Source organism: Phocoena phocoena, chromosome 15 (genome assembly GCF_963924675.1).
Source record: "Phocoena phocoena chromosome 15, mPhoPho1.1, whole genome shotgun sequence".
Taxonomy (NCBI): Eukaryota; Metazoa; Chordata; class Mammalia; order Artiodactyla; family Phocoenidae; genus Phocoena; species Phocoena phocoena.
Window position 1 is genome coordinate 36620265 of NC_089233.1, and position 17671 is coordinate 36637935.

At 58.7% G+C, this 17671-nt stretch overlaps 1 protein-coding gene across 1 annotated transcript in view; it reads left to right on the forward strand.

The window, feature by feature from the left end:
- The first annotated feature begins 1681 nt into the window (after window positions 1–1681).
- Window positions 1682–17671, forward strand: part of PKD1 (polycystin 1, transient receptor potential channel interacting) — a 47620-nt gene continuing 31630 nt past the window's right edge. Inside the window, exon 1 of the mRNA XM_065891826.1 lies at window positions 1682–1896. Within this exon, the coding sequence (XP_065747898.1) occupies window positions 1682–1896 (215 nt within the window). The remainder of the gene's footprint in view (window positions 1897–17671) is intronic.

Sequence of the window (17671 nt, forward strand, 5' to 3'; positions counted from 1 at the left end):
CCTTGCTCACATGGGGGTCTGGGGACCTCCTCCCTGTGACCACTCTGTCCAGGCTCTGGAGGAGGGACTCATCTGACCAGCGTGGGTCAGGTATCCACTCATGGCCCAATGGTCGAACAATTTTATTATTTCTTCATTATTTTAAGAGTTGAGATATAATTCACATACCATAAAATTCAGTGATTTTAGTGGTTTTAGGAGCACAATTCAGTGATTTTAGTATATTTACAAGGCTGTGCAATCATCACCACTATCTAATTCCAGGAGGTTCTCATCATCCCCAAAAGGAACCCCACACCCATTAGCAGTCACTACCCATTCCCCCTCCCTCCAGCCCCAGGAGCCACTAATCTACTTCTTGTCTTTATGGATTTGCCTGTTTTGGACTTTTTTTTTTTTTTTTGGTACGCGGGCCTCTCACTGTTGTGGCCTCTCCCGTTGCGGAGCACAGTCTCCGGACGCGCAGGCTCAGCGGCCATGGCTCACGGGCCCAGCAGCTCCGCGGCATGTGGGATTTTCCCGGACCAGGGCACGAACCCGTGTCCCCTGCATCGGCAGGCGGACTCTCAACCACTGCGCCACCAGTGAAGCCCCTGTTTTGGACATTTTTAAATAAAGGGAATCATATAATATGTGGTCCTTTTTGTCTAGCTTCTAGCATGTTTTCAGGGTTCATCCATGTTGTTCGGCTTGGATTCTTCCCACCACCTGCGTTAGTTTCGTAATTAAATCCTGCGCACACAGAGAAACAAAATCTCCCTTGGCAGAGTCACAGCACAGAGTACATTGCGCCGTGAACAGAAAGAGCGGGCAAACTGCGGCCGGAGCGGGAGGACGTGGGCTTCCTGGCTCGCAGAGCGCAGCCTATGCCCAGCGGCCGGCGGGAGGCCGGGAGGCTGAACTTCACCGCCCAGGTGAGGCCCAACTTGGGCGTCACCACCGTGACAGCGAGAGCTAGCCGCCACTCCTCGCCGGCGCCCTGGTAACTCCACGAGAGGAGGCGATGCGCATTTATTGAGTGCCTACTGTGTGCCAGGCGTTCTGGAAACCGCGGTGGCGGAGAGGGACAGAGGCGCTGGGAGTGGATGAGCGCGCGTAACGGGCGCTCGGAGGTCCCGGCTGGTGTTTTCAGTGTTGCGACTGCTCTGGCGCTGAGTGAGGTCTGGGAGGGGCGCACGCAGGGGGGAGGGGGAAGAGCGCAGACCTAGGCCGGCGCTCCCTGGGGAGCAGAGCCCGAGGCCCGGCCCACTGCTTGTGCGAAGGGAGGAGCTCCAGGCGCCCCGCCCATCTAGCCCCGCCCCACCGGCCCCCAAGCTGCAGAGCGAAGGGCGGGGCCTTGGGGCGACCCGCCCTGGCGCTCGCCCCTCGCCGCGCCTAACAGGGCCGAGCAGGAGGCGGGGCCTAAGGGAGCCCTGCCCCGCGCCGCACCGGGAGGAGGAGGAGCCGGCGGCCGGCCCGCACTGCAGCGCCAGCGCGCGAGCGGACGGCTGTGGACTCAGAACCGGGCCAGAGTGCCGAGCGGGCGTCGCGCAGGCAGACAGGCCGCGGCCGCGCCGCCGCCAGATCCCCCTCCCGCGCCCAGCCATGCCGTGCGCGGGCCCAGCCTGAGCCGAGGCCTCCGAGGCCGGGCGGGCTCGGGGCCTCGGGACCGGGCCGGGGCCATGCTTGCACTGCCCTGACGATGCCGCCTGCCGCGCCCGCCCGCCTGGTGCTCGCCTTGGCCCTGGGCCTGTGGCTCGGGGCGCTGGCGGGGGTCCCCGGGCGCGGCTGCGGACCGTGCGCGCCCCCCTGCCTCTGCGGCCCGGCGCCCGGCGCCGCCTGCCGCGTCAACTGCTCCGGCCGCGGACTGCGGACGCTCGGGCCCGCGCTGCGCATCCCCGCGGACGCCACAGCGCTGTAAGTAACCCGCCGCCCGCAACGCGGGCCGGGCGGTTGCCATGGCGCCCGGCGGGCGCAAGGACTGGCGGCTGCCGGGACCCGGCGGGGCGCGGGGCGCCTGCACCCTTCGGGGAGAGGCCGGCCGGGCAGGCCGCCGGCCTGGCGGGCCTCACAGGGCGTGGGCGCGTCCCCGGCCTCTAGAAGGGGAAACGGAGTGCGGGCCAGGCCTCTCCCAGGGCGAGGCTCCAGCGCAGTGAGGTCGGCCCGACTAAATAAGGAAAACCTGGGACCGGGGCCGGCTCTCAGCCCGCCTGGCCTCAGCCAGAGGGAAATAGGAAAATACCGCATTCTCTGCAGGCAGAGACATCGCACAACCCGGTGGGGCTCCGCTAATGCCAGCTGACTGGGGGCCTGTAGCATCGTGCGGAGGCGGGGCGGGAAGGTCTCTGAAAAACACTTAAACTCTAATTAGAGCCTAATAGGATGCGGCTTGGCCTGGGGGCATACCCAGCACTTGGGAGCCCAGGAGTAGGAAGCTAGGAGGTAGAGAGCTCTATCTGGGATGACAGGGAAGGCTCTCCGGAGGGGGTGGACAAGAATTTGATGGATGTGTAAGAATTGGCCTGTTACTTGAGGGGCAGGAAGGTGGGTTTAGGGGAAGGGAGGAGAGAACCATGTGTGCGAAGGACTGGAGGCTGGACTTGGTCGAACGTGGGTGTAGGGGTACACCTCCAGTGTGGCAGCTGTGGGGGGAAGGGGTAGTGTGAGGGAGTGGGAGCAGGATGGGTGGTGGGCTGGCGTCATGAAGGGCCTCATTTGTGCAGTTGAGCGTTCTGATGTTATCCTGGGAACAGTAGGGGGGTAGCATGGCCGTGAAGGGGTTTAAAACGCTGAAAAGCAATTGTCAGGTTTGCATTTTGGCAGAAATAATAACAGGCAGTCTTTATGGAGAGCTTGCCTCCAGCCCGGGCCTGTGCCAAGCTCTGGTTGTGAATTGTCACACATAACCCTCATCCTAACCCTCTGAGGTGAGGTACAGTGAAGATGCCCATTTTACAGATGAGAAAACAGCCCAGAGGTGATGGTGATGTGATTTGTCCAAGCACAAGTAGCAAGTAACAGCCAGTACATGGCAAGGCAGGGTTTGACTGTGAGGAGCTGAGGGTTGGATTGAAAGGGATTCAGGGGACTGAGATTTTCAGATGGTTGTCCCCAGAGATGGGGACAGGCTCAGGGCCTGCTTATCCACATGCCTCCGGCCCCGTTTGGGTACTTGCAGACACCTAAGCCAGGACTCCATCACTCCCTGCCTGCATGCTGGAATCCCTTGGTGGGGGTTTAACATCCCCAGGCTTATTAAACCTGGGATTTGGTTTTGTAATGTTCCCTGGGTGACTCCAGTGTGTGGCCACCTTTTATGAGGAGGACCCTCATGGTCAGTGTTCAGATGAGTTTGGATGTTGGCGGGTGGGGCAGGGGTGGGTGCTTCTCCTGGATGGGTCCTCCTTGGGGCTTTGCTGGGGGTTGGGGCTGGGGGCTGGGGGCAACCAGGTTCTCCAGGGGCAGCAGCTGGGAGCCATGGGGCCACGCTGTCATCTTGCTCCCTGCCAGCTTAAGTGTTTGCCATCACGGCTGTCTCTGTGGAGGTGGGCTTCTGGCCTGCAGCCAGTGCCCACACAGTCGTTTTGGATCCACGCCACTCCTTGTTTCTCAACGCTGTGAGTAAGGTTACATATGTCTCTCGTGGGCTGAGAGCTGCTGGGGGGTCAGGCCCCAGCTCCTGCTGGTTGTTCCCGCTTCCTCATCACCTGGCGGCGTTTTGGTCTCCAGGAGCTGTCCAGGAAATAAACCGTACTGGTAGCTTGGCCAGGGGCCCGCAGCAGGGTGCAGGCTCCCAGGCATAGCAATGGAGCCTGAGCCTGTTGCCTTGCATGTGTCCCCTTAGGCTCTGGTCTTGGGTTTTGGAGGTCTAGGGAGCTGGTGGCCTGGCCTGAGCCAGCAGGATTCCCAGGGTTGCTGACCCTGCAGCATGTGATGATGGGACTCTGGGAGGAGGGGGATGGGGAATAGAGGAGACTTCATGTTCTTGTTGACACTCTGAAGCTGCCTCTGGGAGATTTCCAGAGGACTGGGTGCAAAATGGTAAACTGGGCCCTTGGGTGCAAATGTTAAGGCCCCCTCACCCTGGTCCCTCAGGCCACCATCTGTGCTCTGTGGGCTGCCCCAGCCATTCTGCCTGTCCACCCTGCAAACCCCCTCCTCAGGGAGCAAGAGATGGGTGAGGCTTCTCTTCTCCAAGGGAGCAGGGCTGAGCTCAGAGATGCCAGGGAGCCTCCCGGGTGAGGGAGTGCGTGTCCAGGGGCCCCAGTACCCCTGCCTCCTGGGTGTCACCAGCAGCCTCCTCTAGTGGGCTCAGGCCTGGCGTCTCTGTCATCAGTGTCTCGCAGCCACCCCTCCATTTGAGACTCCTTGGCCAGCCTGAGGTGTGGCAGGATAGCTGTGTCCAGACTTGGGTGGGAGGACAGGGGCTGGCTGGTGGGGGATTCGGGGCCCCTGGGCCTCAGCATGCAGGATAGCCCAGGATTCTGAGACCACAGCCTTTCTTGGGTTAAGTGATGCTGCTGAGAGATGACAGCCTGAAAAAGATGACGTTACTCAGTAAAATGTTGTTGCTCTCCTATTTTTAAAGCTTTTATCCTGGAGAGTTTGAACATACACAAAAGTGGGAGGAATAGTGTGATGAACCTCATGGACCCACTGCCCTGTGGCCTGGCCTACCCCTCCACACCTCCACCCCACCCCAACCATTTTGGAAGCAAATTCCAGCCATCCTACTTTTGATCTGTAAGCATTTTGGAATGTATGGTGACACCTCGATCACACCTAAAACAGTGCATAATACCCTGATGACTTTGCATGTCCAGTGTGTTCAAATTTGTGGTTGTCTCAGTTTTTGTAGTAGATTGAATTAGGACCCAAATAAGGTCCATGCAGTGGCAGTGCAGTTAGTTGATGTCCTTTAAATCTCTGTGGATGTGTAGGCTTTCCTTCCATCTGTTTCCTCTTGTGCGATTTATTGAGGAAACCGGCTCCGACGGCACCTGGCTTTTGGATTGTGTCTCTATGTGTCCCTCTGCCCTTGGTGTTCTTCCTGTACATTGATGGTCGGGTCCAGAGCTGTGTTGTATGGTGAGCCACATTTCAAGTGCTCGAGCCAGATCCAGCGGGCTACCATGTTGGACGGGACGGCATAGAGAGTTCTAGAAGTGACAGCACTGCTCCAGGTGCTGTCAGTCATTTTCAGGTGTGGTTGCTTTTGGCCGACAGCTTTTCAGGTGATGTGAGCTGCTAATTTTGGCCAGGGGCGCAAAGTGGGCCTCGTACTGTCTTGTGAATGTTTGGGTCTAGGACTAGGCTCAGAGCAGGGACTCAATAGGCACTTGGTTCGCTGATTAAAATATTGGGGCCTTAGGGTCTTCCATTGGCTGGGGGCACTCAGGGCCTCGCCCTTCCTCACCTGTGCCCCTAAATAATAGGGGAGTCTCTGGGAGACTCAGCCCCCGGGGCCTGCACAGGACATGGGTGTGAGGGAAGATGGACATCGGGGAGTAGACCCCTGGGCTTGGCGTGGGCCTGGTGTGTGTGTAACGTGTTAGATTGCAGGTGTCATGCACGTGGCTGCCTTGAGGGCTGGCGGGGCAGCGGAGGGGCCTGTCTCTGGGCCCTCACCAGAGGGAGGGTCTGGCTGCTGTGTGCCTGGCCCTGTGCCAGGGGTCTTCAAGGCCCACGTCTCTGAGGCTTTTATGACAGCAGAGCTAGTGTTAAACCAAAAGACAGATGATGAGGAGGCCGTTTTGGAGGGGCTCCCTGGAAGGATCCCCAGTGTAGGTGACAGTGAAGCCAAGACTCAGTGCTCACACAGGAGTCATGCAGGGGCTGGGAGAGAGCGTCCCAGATAGAGGGGACAGCCTGGTAGAGTCTCAGAGGTGCCAGGTGATGGAGGGGCGGGAGGTGGGGCCTCTATCGAGAGAGCAGGGGGGCAGCATTGAGGGACCCAGGAGAGAAGCGTCATGATTGGCATCTTCTAGAAAGAACACTAGCTGGGGCGTGGAGACAGTGGGTTTCAGGAGGCCCTGGGTGTCCTGTGTACCCAGCTGGTCTCACCCTCACATTACCTGAGCTGCATATGATAGCTGGCACTTGGAAATGCAGACTAAGTGCACATGTAACATTAGTTTTGTGGTAAGACACAGACTGCAGATTTGTCTGAACTGTGGACAAGAGGGCACACACTGCCTTCTGTATAAGATCCCCTGGCAGGTCACACAGGTGAATGGGAAGGCTTCAGCTTCATCTGTGACACCTGGGGACATGAAGGGACCAACACCAGAGCATTCCCAGTGCCAGTAACCCTCAGGAGCCAGGCAGTAGCTGGGAGCAGTGAGGACAGCCACCATCCAGGAGGGTGAACACACCTGCAAAACGACTGCAGGGTGGGGAAAACATATGCAAACCATCTATCTGATGAAGGACTCGTAGCTAGAATACATAAAAACCTTTATGACTCAATGCTAAAAAATGGGCAAAGGATCTGAACAGATCAGTCTCCAAAGGAGATACACAAATGGCCAATAAGCACATGAAGAGATGCTCAGTGTCTAGCTTTCAGGGAAACGCAAATCAAAATTACAGTGAGATACAATTTCATACCCACTGGGATGGCTGTCACCAAAAGACAGACAATAAGGAGTGTTGGTGAGAACGTGGGGAAATTGGAATCCTCGTGAACGGCTGGTGGGGATGTAGGATGGGGCAGCATTTTGGAAAACAGTATGGCAGCTCCTCAGAAGATTAAGCTAAGCATAGAGTTAGCATAGGGCCCAGCCATTCTCCTCTCAGGTGTATGTACACCCAAGAGACACGAAACCTACGTCCACACAAAAACTTGTACACAAGTGCCTGTAGCAGCATTATTCATAGTACCTGTAAGGTGGAAACAACTCAAGCGTCTATCAAGAGATGAATAGATACACAGAATGTGGTCTGTTCATGAAATATTATTCAGCCATGAAAAAGAATGAAGTACTGATACATGCTACAGGGTGGATGAGCCTTGAAAACATGTTCAGTGAAGGAAGCCAGACACAAAAAGCCACATGTTGCATGATTGCACTGATAAGAAATGTCCACAACAGGCCAATCCATGTAGGCACAAGCAGACTAGTGTCTACAGCTGGGATGGGGGTGGCGGATGGGGGTGGTCAAGTATTGTGGGGTTTCTGTTTTGGGGGATGAAAATGTTCTGGAATTAGATGGTGGTGGTGGTTGCACAACCTTGAGAATATACTAAAAACCACTGAATTGTAAACTTTAGAAGGGTGAGCTTTATAGTATGTGAATTATAAAACAAATCTCTGAAGAAAATATCCCAGGGGTGCACCCCACTTCCGCAACCGCCTTGTCTTCTCCACGGTTGCCATGAGTGGGGACTCTCTGCTGAGCCCTTTTCTTGTGATGTGTTGCCCCAGTGCAGTTGGGTTAGAACCACACTTGGTTCCATTTTACAGACCAGGAAACTGAGGCTCCCAGAGGTTGAGTCACTTCCTAGGGTCACGTGGCTGGTAGGTTGTGGCAGAGAGGTGATTTCATCAGCACGCTCTGGGACATATCCCTGGAACTGCATTCGGGGGCCTGGGGTACAGCACCAGTGACCTGCTTCATCAGCAGACAGAGGTGGCGGTGGGGGCATCCCAGAGTGGGGCTGGGTTATGTTTGAATGGGACCAGGTGGGCTCTGGACTCAGGCCCCAGCTGCTTGCCTGGCCCTGCCCTCCCCAGCCCTTCCCACCAGCTCCCTCCTTGAAATTCCCTTGGCTGTCCCTGCTCTGGTCCTCCCCACTGACTTTCTATTTGGTTCCAGGAGGGAGGCAAGGAACACAGGAGTAGGGGACTTAGGCTTTGGGTCAGACCTGGTTCACATCCCAGCTCCTCCGCTTCCTGTATGACCTTGGCTGAGTCACTCAGCCTCTCTGAGTTTCAGTTGCCTCACCTGCAAAATGGGTACCATGAGTGGATTAACCTTATGTGGTTGTGGGGCGTCAGAGGTGAGGGTGTATGGTGCACCCACGGGACTCAGTTGATGGTGGCCACGATAATCATAACTGTTGCCAGAGTGGCCCCCCCCCAGTCCCTTCTCTGTGTTCTCAGAGCCCATTACCTTATACCCAAGCATTGGCAGGAGTTGGGCCCCTAGGACCTGCCCTGCCACAGAGCAGACAAAAAGCCTGAGGAGAGGTGCCCCTGAGCTGGTGCACATGTGCCCGTGACTGTGTTGCTCAGACCAAATGCTGCAGCAGATGGGAAACGCACAGATTAGCCTTGGGCAGGCAGGCTCCTACACACCCCTTGGCACCCAGTCCAGGAGGCCCCACGTTCAGAAGCCTTCCTGCCTCCTCTGGTCTGGCCTCAGAGGTGACTTCAATGCAAAGCCAGGTGGCTGTTGGGATGTATCATGCCTCGCATGTTTCTCTTGTGTTTTTATCTGTTTTATGCATTTGTGTGTTCGATGCCTTCATGTGTGGATGTGTAACATGGTGAAGTTATGAGGCATAAACCGCACTGTGAGCTCTCGTGTACACCTTGTTCTGTGCCCTGAGCTGATGAGGCACCATTGGAATCTGCGCACACTCGAGCTGCTCGGTGCTCCCCGTGGCTGCCCCGCTCACTGCAGCCCTCGTGTTGTCTCTTGAGGAGCTGATTGGTGCGGGCGCTTTCGGGTCAGGTGTGCCCAGCGTGCGCAGACTCGGTCTCCCTTTCCCAGATCTCTGCAGGTCCGTCCTGTGGCTTCCGCCTCGGAGGTTAGGTTCGGGCTCCTCTCCGGCTGCTCTGCCGTCTTGTGACAGCTGGCCGGGTGGCGGTGCCGCCACCTTCGCCCCCCACCCGGGGGGCCTGTGCCATGTAGGTGGGTATGTGGGGACCCTGGCTCCCGAGGGGGACCCCGGCTGGGGTTTGGTTTCAAGTGAGGAAGCCATTTTGGACGAGACATACATTTTCCTTTCCGGAACACTCTGCGGTGGCCAGCGCCACAACGGGAACCCAGCCGGGCCCAGCCCACCGAGTGCTGGAATGAAAACACCCTGCTCCGGCCACGCTGTCTGGGGTGGCGGCCGCCGCCTGGGATGGGTGCGCTGGGGCTCACCCTCCGTGCTGGCCGGCCAGGCCGCGTGCCTGCAGTCTCGCTGTCGGGCAATCGCAGCTGGAAAATGCGGCTCACGTCCTTTCTTCCCGGAACACCTCGTTCTTTATGGCTTGGCAGCTGTCTCTGCCGAAGGGCCCAGTGGTACCCAGCCGCCCATGCCAGGGAGGGGGCTACGTTTGGGGACCACAGTGGGCAGGGCTCTTTCTCCCTCTGAGGTGCCCATGGGCCCAGGCCTGGCAAAGTGTGTCCCCAGTTCTAGCAGGCCTGGAGTCCACTCTTGGATCCTATGGGGCTGCCCTGGAAAGGGCTCTGTCCTGAGGCGGGGCAGAAGCCAGCCTTGCCTTTTGGCTGAGGCGAGGAATGAGGGCCAGTGCTCTGGGCAAGGCTAAAAGCACCCGGGGCCTCCAGATCCTGCACCTCTAAACTGAGCCCTGTAGCCCAGTGGCCATGCCCAGTGGCCGACTGGGTGATGGGATTGCTGGCCACGCTGGATGATGCTTCTGCCCCTGGAATTCTGGAGGCCATGTGCTGGCTCCCAGGCCAGGATGGGGAGAGCCCCGGCTACCTTTGTCCTCACTGTTCGGACTCTTGGGAGCGACCACAGGGTGAGGAGGGCAGCCTCCTGGAGCCTCAGCGTTTCCATCTGTAGAAGGGGTCGGCACAGCCCCTGCCCTGGCTGGCTGTGACGGGCCGGAGTGCAGAGGGACATCCCAGCTGAAGGCAGCACCTGGGCGCCAGTGTCCATGGGTACTGGTCCTTTTCCTCCCCTTGCCCTGAAGAGTGGCCCCAAATCCCCAGCTGCAGGTGGAGGGGCAAGCTGGGCCCTCTCCTGGGAGGGTCCCCTCTTAGCCCTTCGCTACCCCCTGCCCCCAGTCTTATTAATGCCCTGATGGTGGCTGCCTCTTTGTAGGCTGATCTGGGAAGGCCCCTCTTCGGGGCTCCCTTCCTTGTCCTGGCCTGTAGTTCTAGGGGTTTCCTGGGCAGGGGATGTCACCACACCAGACGCCTGTGTCTCATCCTGGTGATGGTTCAGTCGTGGGATGGCCACGCCCGGTGAGGGAGCCCATAACATGTTCAGGGAAACAGGCCACCTCCTATTCCGACGCCCTGGGACAAGGCGCCAGGGGGCTCTCGCAGGCCTTTCCCTGTCTTTGAGGTCCAGACCCCGCTTCTGGGCCCTAGTTTGGCGCCAGATGGGGGTGGGTGGCTCGGGCTGGCCCCTCCATGCCCCTTGCGCCAAGAGCCTGCCCCCTGCCCACCCCTGCAGCTCACCCTCTCCGCATGTTTTTCTTCAGATCTGCTCTCTCTCCAAAACTTGAATTCATTAATTTAAACATCATCATTTCCGCCCCTGGAAGCCAGCCTCTCTCACCATAAATAGAAGGGAATGAAGACAGAGCGAGGTTACTAGACTCAAACTGACCCACCCCGTCCCACTGCCAAAAGGAGCCGTTACCGTGGCGTCGAGTGGGGGCACTGGGAGCCGAGCATGTGGGTGGGGTCTGGACCAGCCTGTGGGGTCCCAGGGCACCGGGACCAGCCTGTGGCCTCTCATCCCTTCTGCCTCAACCTGGCTCCTGAGGGGATGTGTTGGGGGTCCCCCGTGGCTGGGCTGAGGGAAGCCTGTTTCCCTGGAGCCCTGGGGCCTCCATGGAGAGGACAGGGCAGCTGAAGCTGCATTTCTGGAAGCCCAGCGAGAGCGGGAAGCAGGAGCCCTAGGCCTCGGATGGGGAGTGGGGGGCCTTCTCCTGCCGCAGCTCTGTCCTGTCCTGCCAGAGGGAGGAGGCAGCTGCTGGCTCGGGCAGAGTGGTTACGTAACATCTGCAGGCGGCCTCTCCGGAGCCCATTCCCCCCCAAGCCCTGTTTCCAGCGTGGCGGCCAGCACCGGGTGGGGTGCTGGGCTGGGGCCTGGTGCTCGCCTCCACTGCTGACCACATGCGTCTGGAATGTGCAGATGTTTCCTTGGGGGCTCCGGCTGGCCCCCAGACCCCCGCCTGGCATCTGAACTGGGGAGCAGGCACCCTGGCCACTCCCCCGCCTTGACAGAGAAGGAGACTGAGGCTGCTTGGGGCTGCAGGGCAGGGTCCTGGCTTATCTGCAGCCTCCGTTTCCTCAGCTCTAGGAGGCACTGCACTTGGAGCCACCCAGGGCTCAAAAGCGACCTCTCCTTGGCCTCCACCTCACACACCTCTTCCCACTCGGCTTTATCTAACACCCCCCTCCCCATCTCTCCCTGTTGGGCCCTGAGACACCCTTCCCTGCCCCTCTGTGAGAACTAGGATGTGAGCAGGGGCAGAGCCCTGTGTGGGGAGGTCAGGGGGAGCCACCATTGTCCACAGGATGGGGGCCCCTCAGCACCTTCTGCTGGACACCTCCAGCTTGGTGGTAGAAGCAGGGGTTCTCCCCCACCCCCAGCTCCTGCTCGGAATAGGAAAGATCGGAGCCAGAAGGACACACTCCCCCGGGAGGCTGGATGTCTGATTTGGAAGGCAGGGGGAGTTGGGGCAGCCCAGTGCCGGGGGCAGACTGGGCTCTCCAGTGACAGCTGGGCACTGTGGGAAGAGGAGAAGGAAGGCCCAGGTGTGGGGGTAGAACAGGGGTCTTCACTCCTCCCCCAACACACTTACCTGTTTCGGGTCAGGAGGGGGAACAGGAGGGGACGAGCCAGGTATGAGAAAGCCCCCATCTCCATCCAGTGCTGTGGGCTAGCCTCGTCCCTGGTGCCCAGGGAGGTGACACGTGTCTTGTGCTGTTGTGGGTGTGTGCCTGTCCCCAGGTCACCCCTCCCCCTGAGCTGGCCTGACCCCTCCAGACTTGGGGTCCCTGGAAGTTGCTGGCTTGGGCCTTGGAGGGGTCTGGGAGGGTCCACATGGCCAGAGGGTGGACCCTGCTTGGCCTAGGACTTCTTGGGTGCTGGCTCTCTTCCCAGTGGGGGCTGGCTGCTGTGGTGCTTAGCCAGCCTCTGCTGCTTCTGCCAGCTCTGCTGGGCTCCTTGCGCTCCTTTAGGTGGCTCCCTGGGCTTGCTGTGTTCCCCACCGCCCAGCTTTGTAAGACAGAGAGAACCTGAGTGGGGGGCAGGGCGTCAGTGACTATGATGATGTCACGGGGGGGTGCAGTGGAAACCCGAGGGGCTGGGGGTGGGATGGGACTGGCCCACAGCAGCCTTGGCATTCCCCCAGAACAGTGACGGCAAAAGCAGATGGAGGGACTTCCCTGGTGGCGCAGAGGTTAAGAATCTGCCTGCCAATGCAGGGGATTGGTCCGGGAAGCCCTGGTCCGGGAAGATCCCACATGCTGCAGAGCAACTAAGCCCGTGTGCCACAACTATTGAGCCTGCGCTCTAGAGCCCGTGAGCCACAACTACTGAAGGCCGCGTGCCTAGAGCCCGTGTTCCGCAACAGGAGAAGCCACCGCAGTGAGATGCCTGTGCACCGAAACAAGGAGTAACCCCCGCTCGCTGCAACTAGAGAAAGCCCGTGCACAGCAATGAAGACCCAACGCAGACAAAAATAAATAAATTAAAAAAAAAATAAATTTATAAAAAAAAAGAATCCACCTGCTAATGCAGGGGACACGGGTTTGATCCCTGGTCCGGGAAGATCCCACATGCTGTGGAACAACTAAGCCCGTGCGCCACAACTACTGAGCCTGCACTCTAGAGCCCGCGAGCCACCACTACTGAGCTCATCTGCCACAACTACTGAAGCCTGCGCGCCTAGAGCCCGTGCTCTGCAATAAGAGAAGCCACCACGATGGGAAGCCTGCGCGCTGCAACAAAGAGTAGCCCCGCTCACCGCAACTAGAGAAAGCCCACGCGCAGCAACGAAGACCCAACGCAGCCAAAGATAAATTTATTTTTATAAAAAAGCAGATGGAGATGTGGAAAAGTGGCTGTTCAGGGCCTTGAGGCCAGGTGAGGACTCCACCAGTGTCTGCCTCCAGAGGCCCTCCTCCAGTGTCCTCTCTGCACCCCCACCACACTGTTACCTGTGGCACGCCCCTTATGGATGCTCCGAGGCAGCCCTGGCCTGTGGTGATACACCTGGCTTTTGTCCTGGTTCTGCCTTCAGGCCTCAGGAGCTTTGCCGGGCAGGGTCTTTCTCTGCACTGTGGGCCCTGACCAGGCCCAGGTGAGTCCTGGGGAGGAGGGGCTCCCTGGAGCTGGGAGCATGGGGAGCACATGGCCAGCACTCATGACGGGGTGAGGCTGTCTTCGTCGGTCGGGGGGAAAGCCTCCCGGGGGCAGCTGGGCCAGGCCAAGCTGGATAGTAGACTTAGCTGGGCCCAGAATGGCCAAGAGCCATGGGCCAGTAAGGCCAGGGATGATGGTGTCCTGCCAGGGTGGGCGTTGGCTGGGACACTGAGGTAGACCCGGCTCCCTTCTGCTGCCCTGGTTTTTCTGGCACCGCAGATGGCTCCCCGCAGCTGCCGCTAATGATGGATTTTCCAGAAAATGGGATGTGGAAAAACATTGTAGGGATTTTCCTTCTTTCCTCTTCTGCTTGAGGCCCTGGCTGGGGAGCTGTCCCTGGTGCCCCTGGTGGGTGTCTCATGCTTGCGCTCACCCTTGTGTCCCACTGTCCCCCAGTCCCCGTCTCTGGATCATCTGATTGCCTAGGGCTTTTGCTTCTGGGCCCCTGCAGCTCTACTTCTCAGAGGCACAGATTCCACAGCTGTCCTCCCTTTAGCCTCAGAGGAGCCCCTGCTTGAGTCTCACTGAAGTTTCTCATGGCACAGCCGTCCCCACTTGGTGCGTTGTACTTGACATTGGGTGGAGTCTGTCTGCCTTTCCCTGGTCTCCTGGCCTGCCTCACCCCACCGCGGGGATGGTGTGGATGCCCCAGCAGCCCACCTCTGGGCACACATGCTCATGTGCAGTGGTAGAGGGCCTTGGCCTGTACTGGGAGACACCATGTGTGTGTCCCTTTTTTTTTTTTTTTAAAGCAGATGAGACTGTCCCAAATTGTTTATTAGGTAGGAGTTTTACAAGCATTGCTTCCGTTAGCAGTAGCAGCAGTGTTGGAGAGCGTTATGCCTTCTCCAGGCTGCACGGCGAGAGCCTCTCACCATGCTTTGGTGATCCGCTGGGTGTCACGATTTCTTCTTGTAGCTTTATGGAACGGATCAGTGAGGATAAACTCAAAAGAATTTGTATGTGGAACCTTCGCCAACCATTAAGAATCCAGGGCTCTGCGGCCGTGCATTGGCATCGTGCTCACTCCTCAGCAACAGACTAAAGGCTTTGAGCGAACTTCACTGGCTTAACACAGTGATGCGCAGGCGCCATGGGCTCCCTTAGGCCTGGGTGGCTGCAGCTGCCATGCCACACGCAAATCCTGTGTCTCCTATATCCTGCTGGGCCTGGTCTCCCAGTCTGTGCGCTGGATCGGCCGGCTGGGGTTGGGCGGGGCTGCTGTGGAGGGCACGGAGCACCCCGGAGGAAGGCCGACTGCTGCCTCCCCCACTGCTCTTGGCTTGCTTGTGAGCGCCCAGCTTGGCTTACCCAGTGGCACCGCCAGATGGAAGGGGGAAGCTAGGCTCCGTTGTGAGGGGCAGAGGTGACCCTGCCAGAGGGTCCTGTCACTATGTCCTCTGGCCCCCAAGGGCCTCTCTGCTTCTGGAGTTCCTGGGACCCATGCTCTGGGCATGGGCTCCCTGTCACGCAGCCTTTGGGGGAAGGGACCTGCGTGCGCACGCACACACCCGCCAGTATCCAGATGGGAAACCCAGCTGCTCAGTGAGGTTGTCTGGGACCCCTGGCTCGGGTGAGTCGGGTGGGGCTCCAGCCTTGAGCCCACTGTCAGTGGACCGTGCCGCTTTTTGGAGTGGAGGAGGCCTTGCCTTGACCTCCCCGGTTGGTGTGGCTGCTGGCCCCCCTTGCCCAGGCCCTCGCCGTCTGCTCCACTCTGAAGCCCCCGCTCTAGGTCCTGCTGGGCATCCTGTCTGTCCCCTCCTGCACCGACTTTCTCCTGCTTGAAGAGCAGAATGAAAGTGTGGGAAATGGAGGGGCCTGCCTGCTCTCAGGAGTGGGGTTATTACCGTGCACCCCTCCAGCGCTTTCTTTAGAGTCTGAACAGTCACGGGGGGCGGGGGGACTGCATCTTGCAGCTGCGTTTCTCCTGCCTCTGTGGCTAAGCGGGGGTGTGAGCCACACCTGCTGACCAGCTCCTGTCACATCTCATGGGTGAGGGGAAAGACGTCTGTGCCTCGGGGCGTGCATGTGGCTGTGCTGGTGCCCAAAGCAGTTGAACTCTCAGGGCATGCGGCGTTACTGGGTGGCACCCACACTGCCGTTTTGTGCTTGTTGCCGGGATAGAGCCTTTGCCAAATCAGGTGTACCCCCAGCCTGCACAGTCAGGCCACTGGTCAGAGCAGCGATGGGGCTGCAGGTCCTCTGGGCTGAAGCCTCTGTCCCCATGTGGTCCCAGCAGGAGCTGCAGCCCCAGCCCTGACCCTGTGGGACCCCTGTCCAGTCTCAGAGGTCCCGCTGCTGGGAGGACCCTGCCCCTTGCAGCTATGTAGCTCTTTTTTTTTTTTTTTTTTTTGTGGTATGCGGGCCTCTCACCACTGTGGCCTCTCCCGTTGCGGAGCACAGGCTCCAGACGCGCAGGCTCAGCGGTCGTGGCTCACGGGCCCAGCCTCTCCGTGGCATGTGGGATCTTCCCAGACCGGGGCACGAACCCGCGTCCCCTGCATCCGCAGGCGGACTCTCAACCACTGCGCCACCAGGGAAGCCCTATGTAGCTCTTTTGACTGTGCCCGAGGTTCTGCTCACAGCCCTTCTTGAGGAAGCCCCCGATTCAGGGGAGAACTTTGGTCTTGCCCACCTTTGCCCACCTACTGCCTGTACCCTCCTGCCTGAGGCCTTATGATTTGGAGGCTGCCTGTGGCCTGCTGCCTCCCCAGGCAGGCTGCAGCCAGCATCAGCTGAGCATGTTATGTCCACATGCCGTCCACTCAGTGCCAAGTCTCCCAATGGCTGCCCCCTATGCAGAGGGAGAGACCAGGCTCCCAGGAGTTAGCTGAGTGCGTCCACAGTCCCCCTTTCCTCACTCCCTTGGTGGGGGCCAGAGGGGGACTGGAGCCCCTTTGGGCCTGGCTTCCCTCATATCACCTGCAGGCAGGTGGTACCTCTCCAGAAGTCCCCCAGGTGGCCACCTGGCTGTGTTGGAAGCCAGGATCACGTGAGCAGCCCGACTGAGAACTGGCCCCCATGTGGATAGCAGGTCCCCAGGAAGGAGCAGTGGTCAGGGGCTGGGGTGGGGGCCATTTCCTGAGCCTCATTCCAGAAGTGGTCCTGGACATTGTGAGCCAGGCAGAGCTCTCATACCAGGCATCCCAGCACCACCCCTGGGCATGGTCTTGGGGTCTGGGCTGGCACTCAGGCCCCTGGCTTCCAGGAGGGCCTTGTCTTCACACCAGCCAGTTCTTATTAAGTTCTTGTTGTATGTGGGGCAGCTGGAGAGAGCAAAACCCGTTTCAGAGGGTGGCTGATGGAGCTGGGCTTCAGGACACCCCTTAGGCTGCCACGGGAGCTCGGATTAGAGGGACTGTGAAGTCTGGGCGGGTGCCCAGGGATGGGGATCTGGACCAAGCTGTGGCTCGGGTAGGGTGGGGGAGTCTGAATGTTTTAGGAGCTGGGTTGACAGGACCTGGAGACAGATAGGCCTGGAGGAGGCATTGACAGGCCAGGGAAGGGCAGGCCTGGTGAGAGGCATTCTGGGGACATCAGAGGGCCAGAGTGACACCTGGAAGGGCAGAGGCTCCAAGGGTGGGAGGCCCAGGCCTCGTCAGTTTGGAGACTATGGCGGGAGGTATAGACCTGTGGGAGCACAGGGAGGCCTGGGGGGAGTGGCGACTGGAGGTGTCCACTGAGTCAGGCTGGTCCAGGGTCCCTGCCCAGGAGGTGGACGGGCCGGGTGACTGGCCTCCACCTCTGTGCCGGGCCGGGAGGTGGAATTGTTGGCTAGAGAGTGTATCCTCGGAAAGACTCGAGAGGGGCTGGGGTCATGTAGTCATTGGAGTGTAGTCACTGGTGTGTCACCACCACGTCACCTGCACTGGGGGTGATGGTAGACAAAAAGTGCTGTTGTTCTGTTTTCATGGTGTTTCTCCAGACCGGGTGTTTTTCTGTGTATCTGTGACATTTGTGTATCTTTCGTTAATCTTGCCTGTTTTCATCTTTGGCCTTTTTTTTCCCCCTGGAGTAGCTTGCTTTCTTTATGGTTTGTTAACAGCATATGTGGAAAGGGGATTATGGGCCTTTAATCCATCATCTAAATTGCTAGTGCTTTTCCCAGCTTGTAGTTTTCTGATTTTATGATATTTTGTGTGTAAGTTGCATGTTTTTGTGCAGTTGGATCTTTCGGCTTTTGATGTTTTATTTCTGCTCATAGTTTCATGCTTTGAGAACCCGTGACTCTTCTCCCGTGTCTTGTACCATGTTCGGTTCTCTGATATGGTTCTGTTGACCTTGAGGGCCTGGGATTATGGAGATCCAGCTCTAACTCTGGTACCCAGACCCCAGAGACTTAGCACGGGCTGTCAGTACTGCTCTGCTATGGGGTCGTCCACCAGAGCCCCCTTCCCGTTTGTG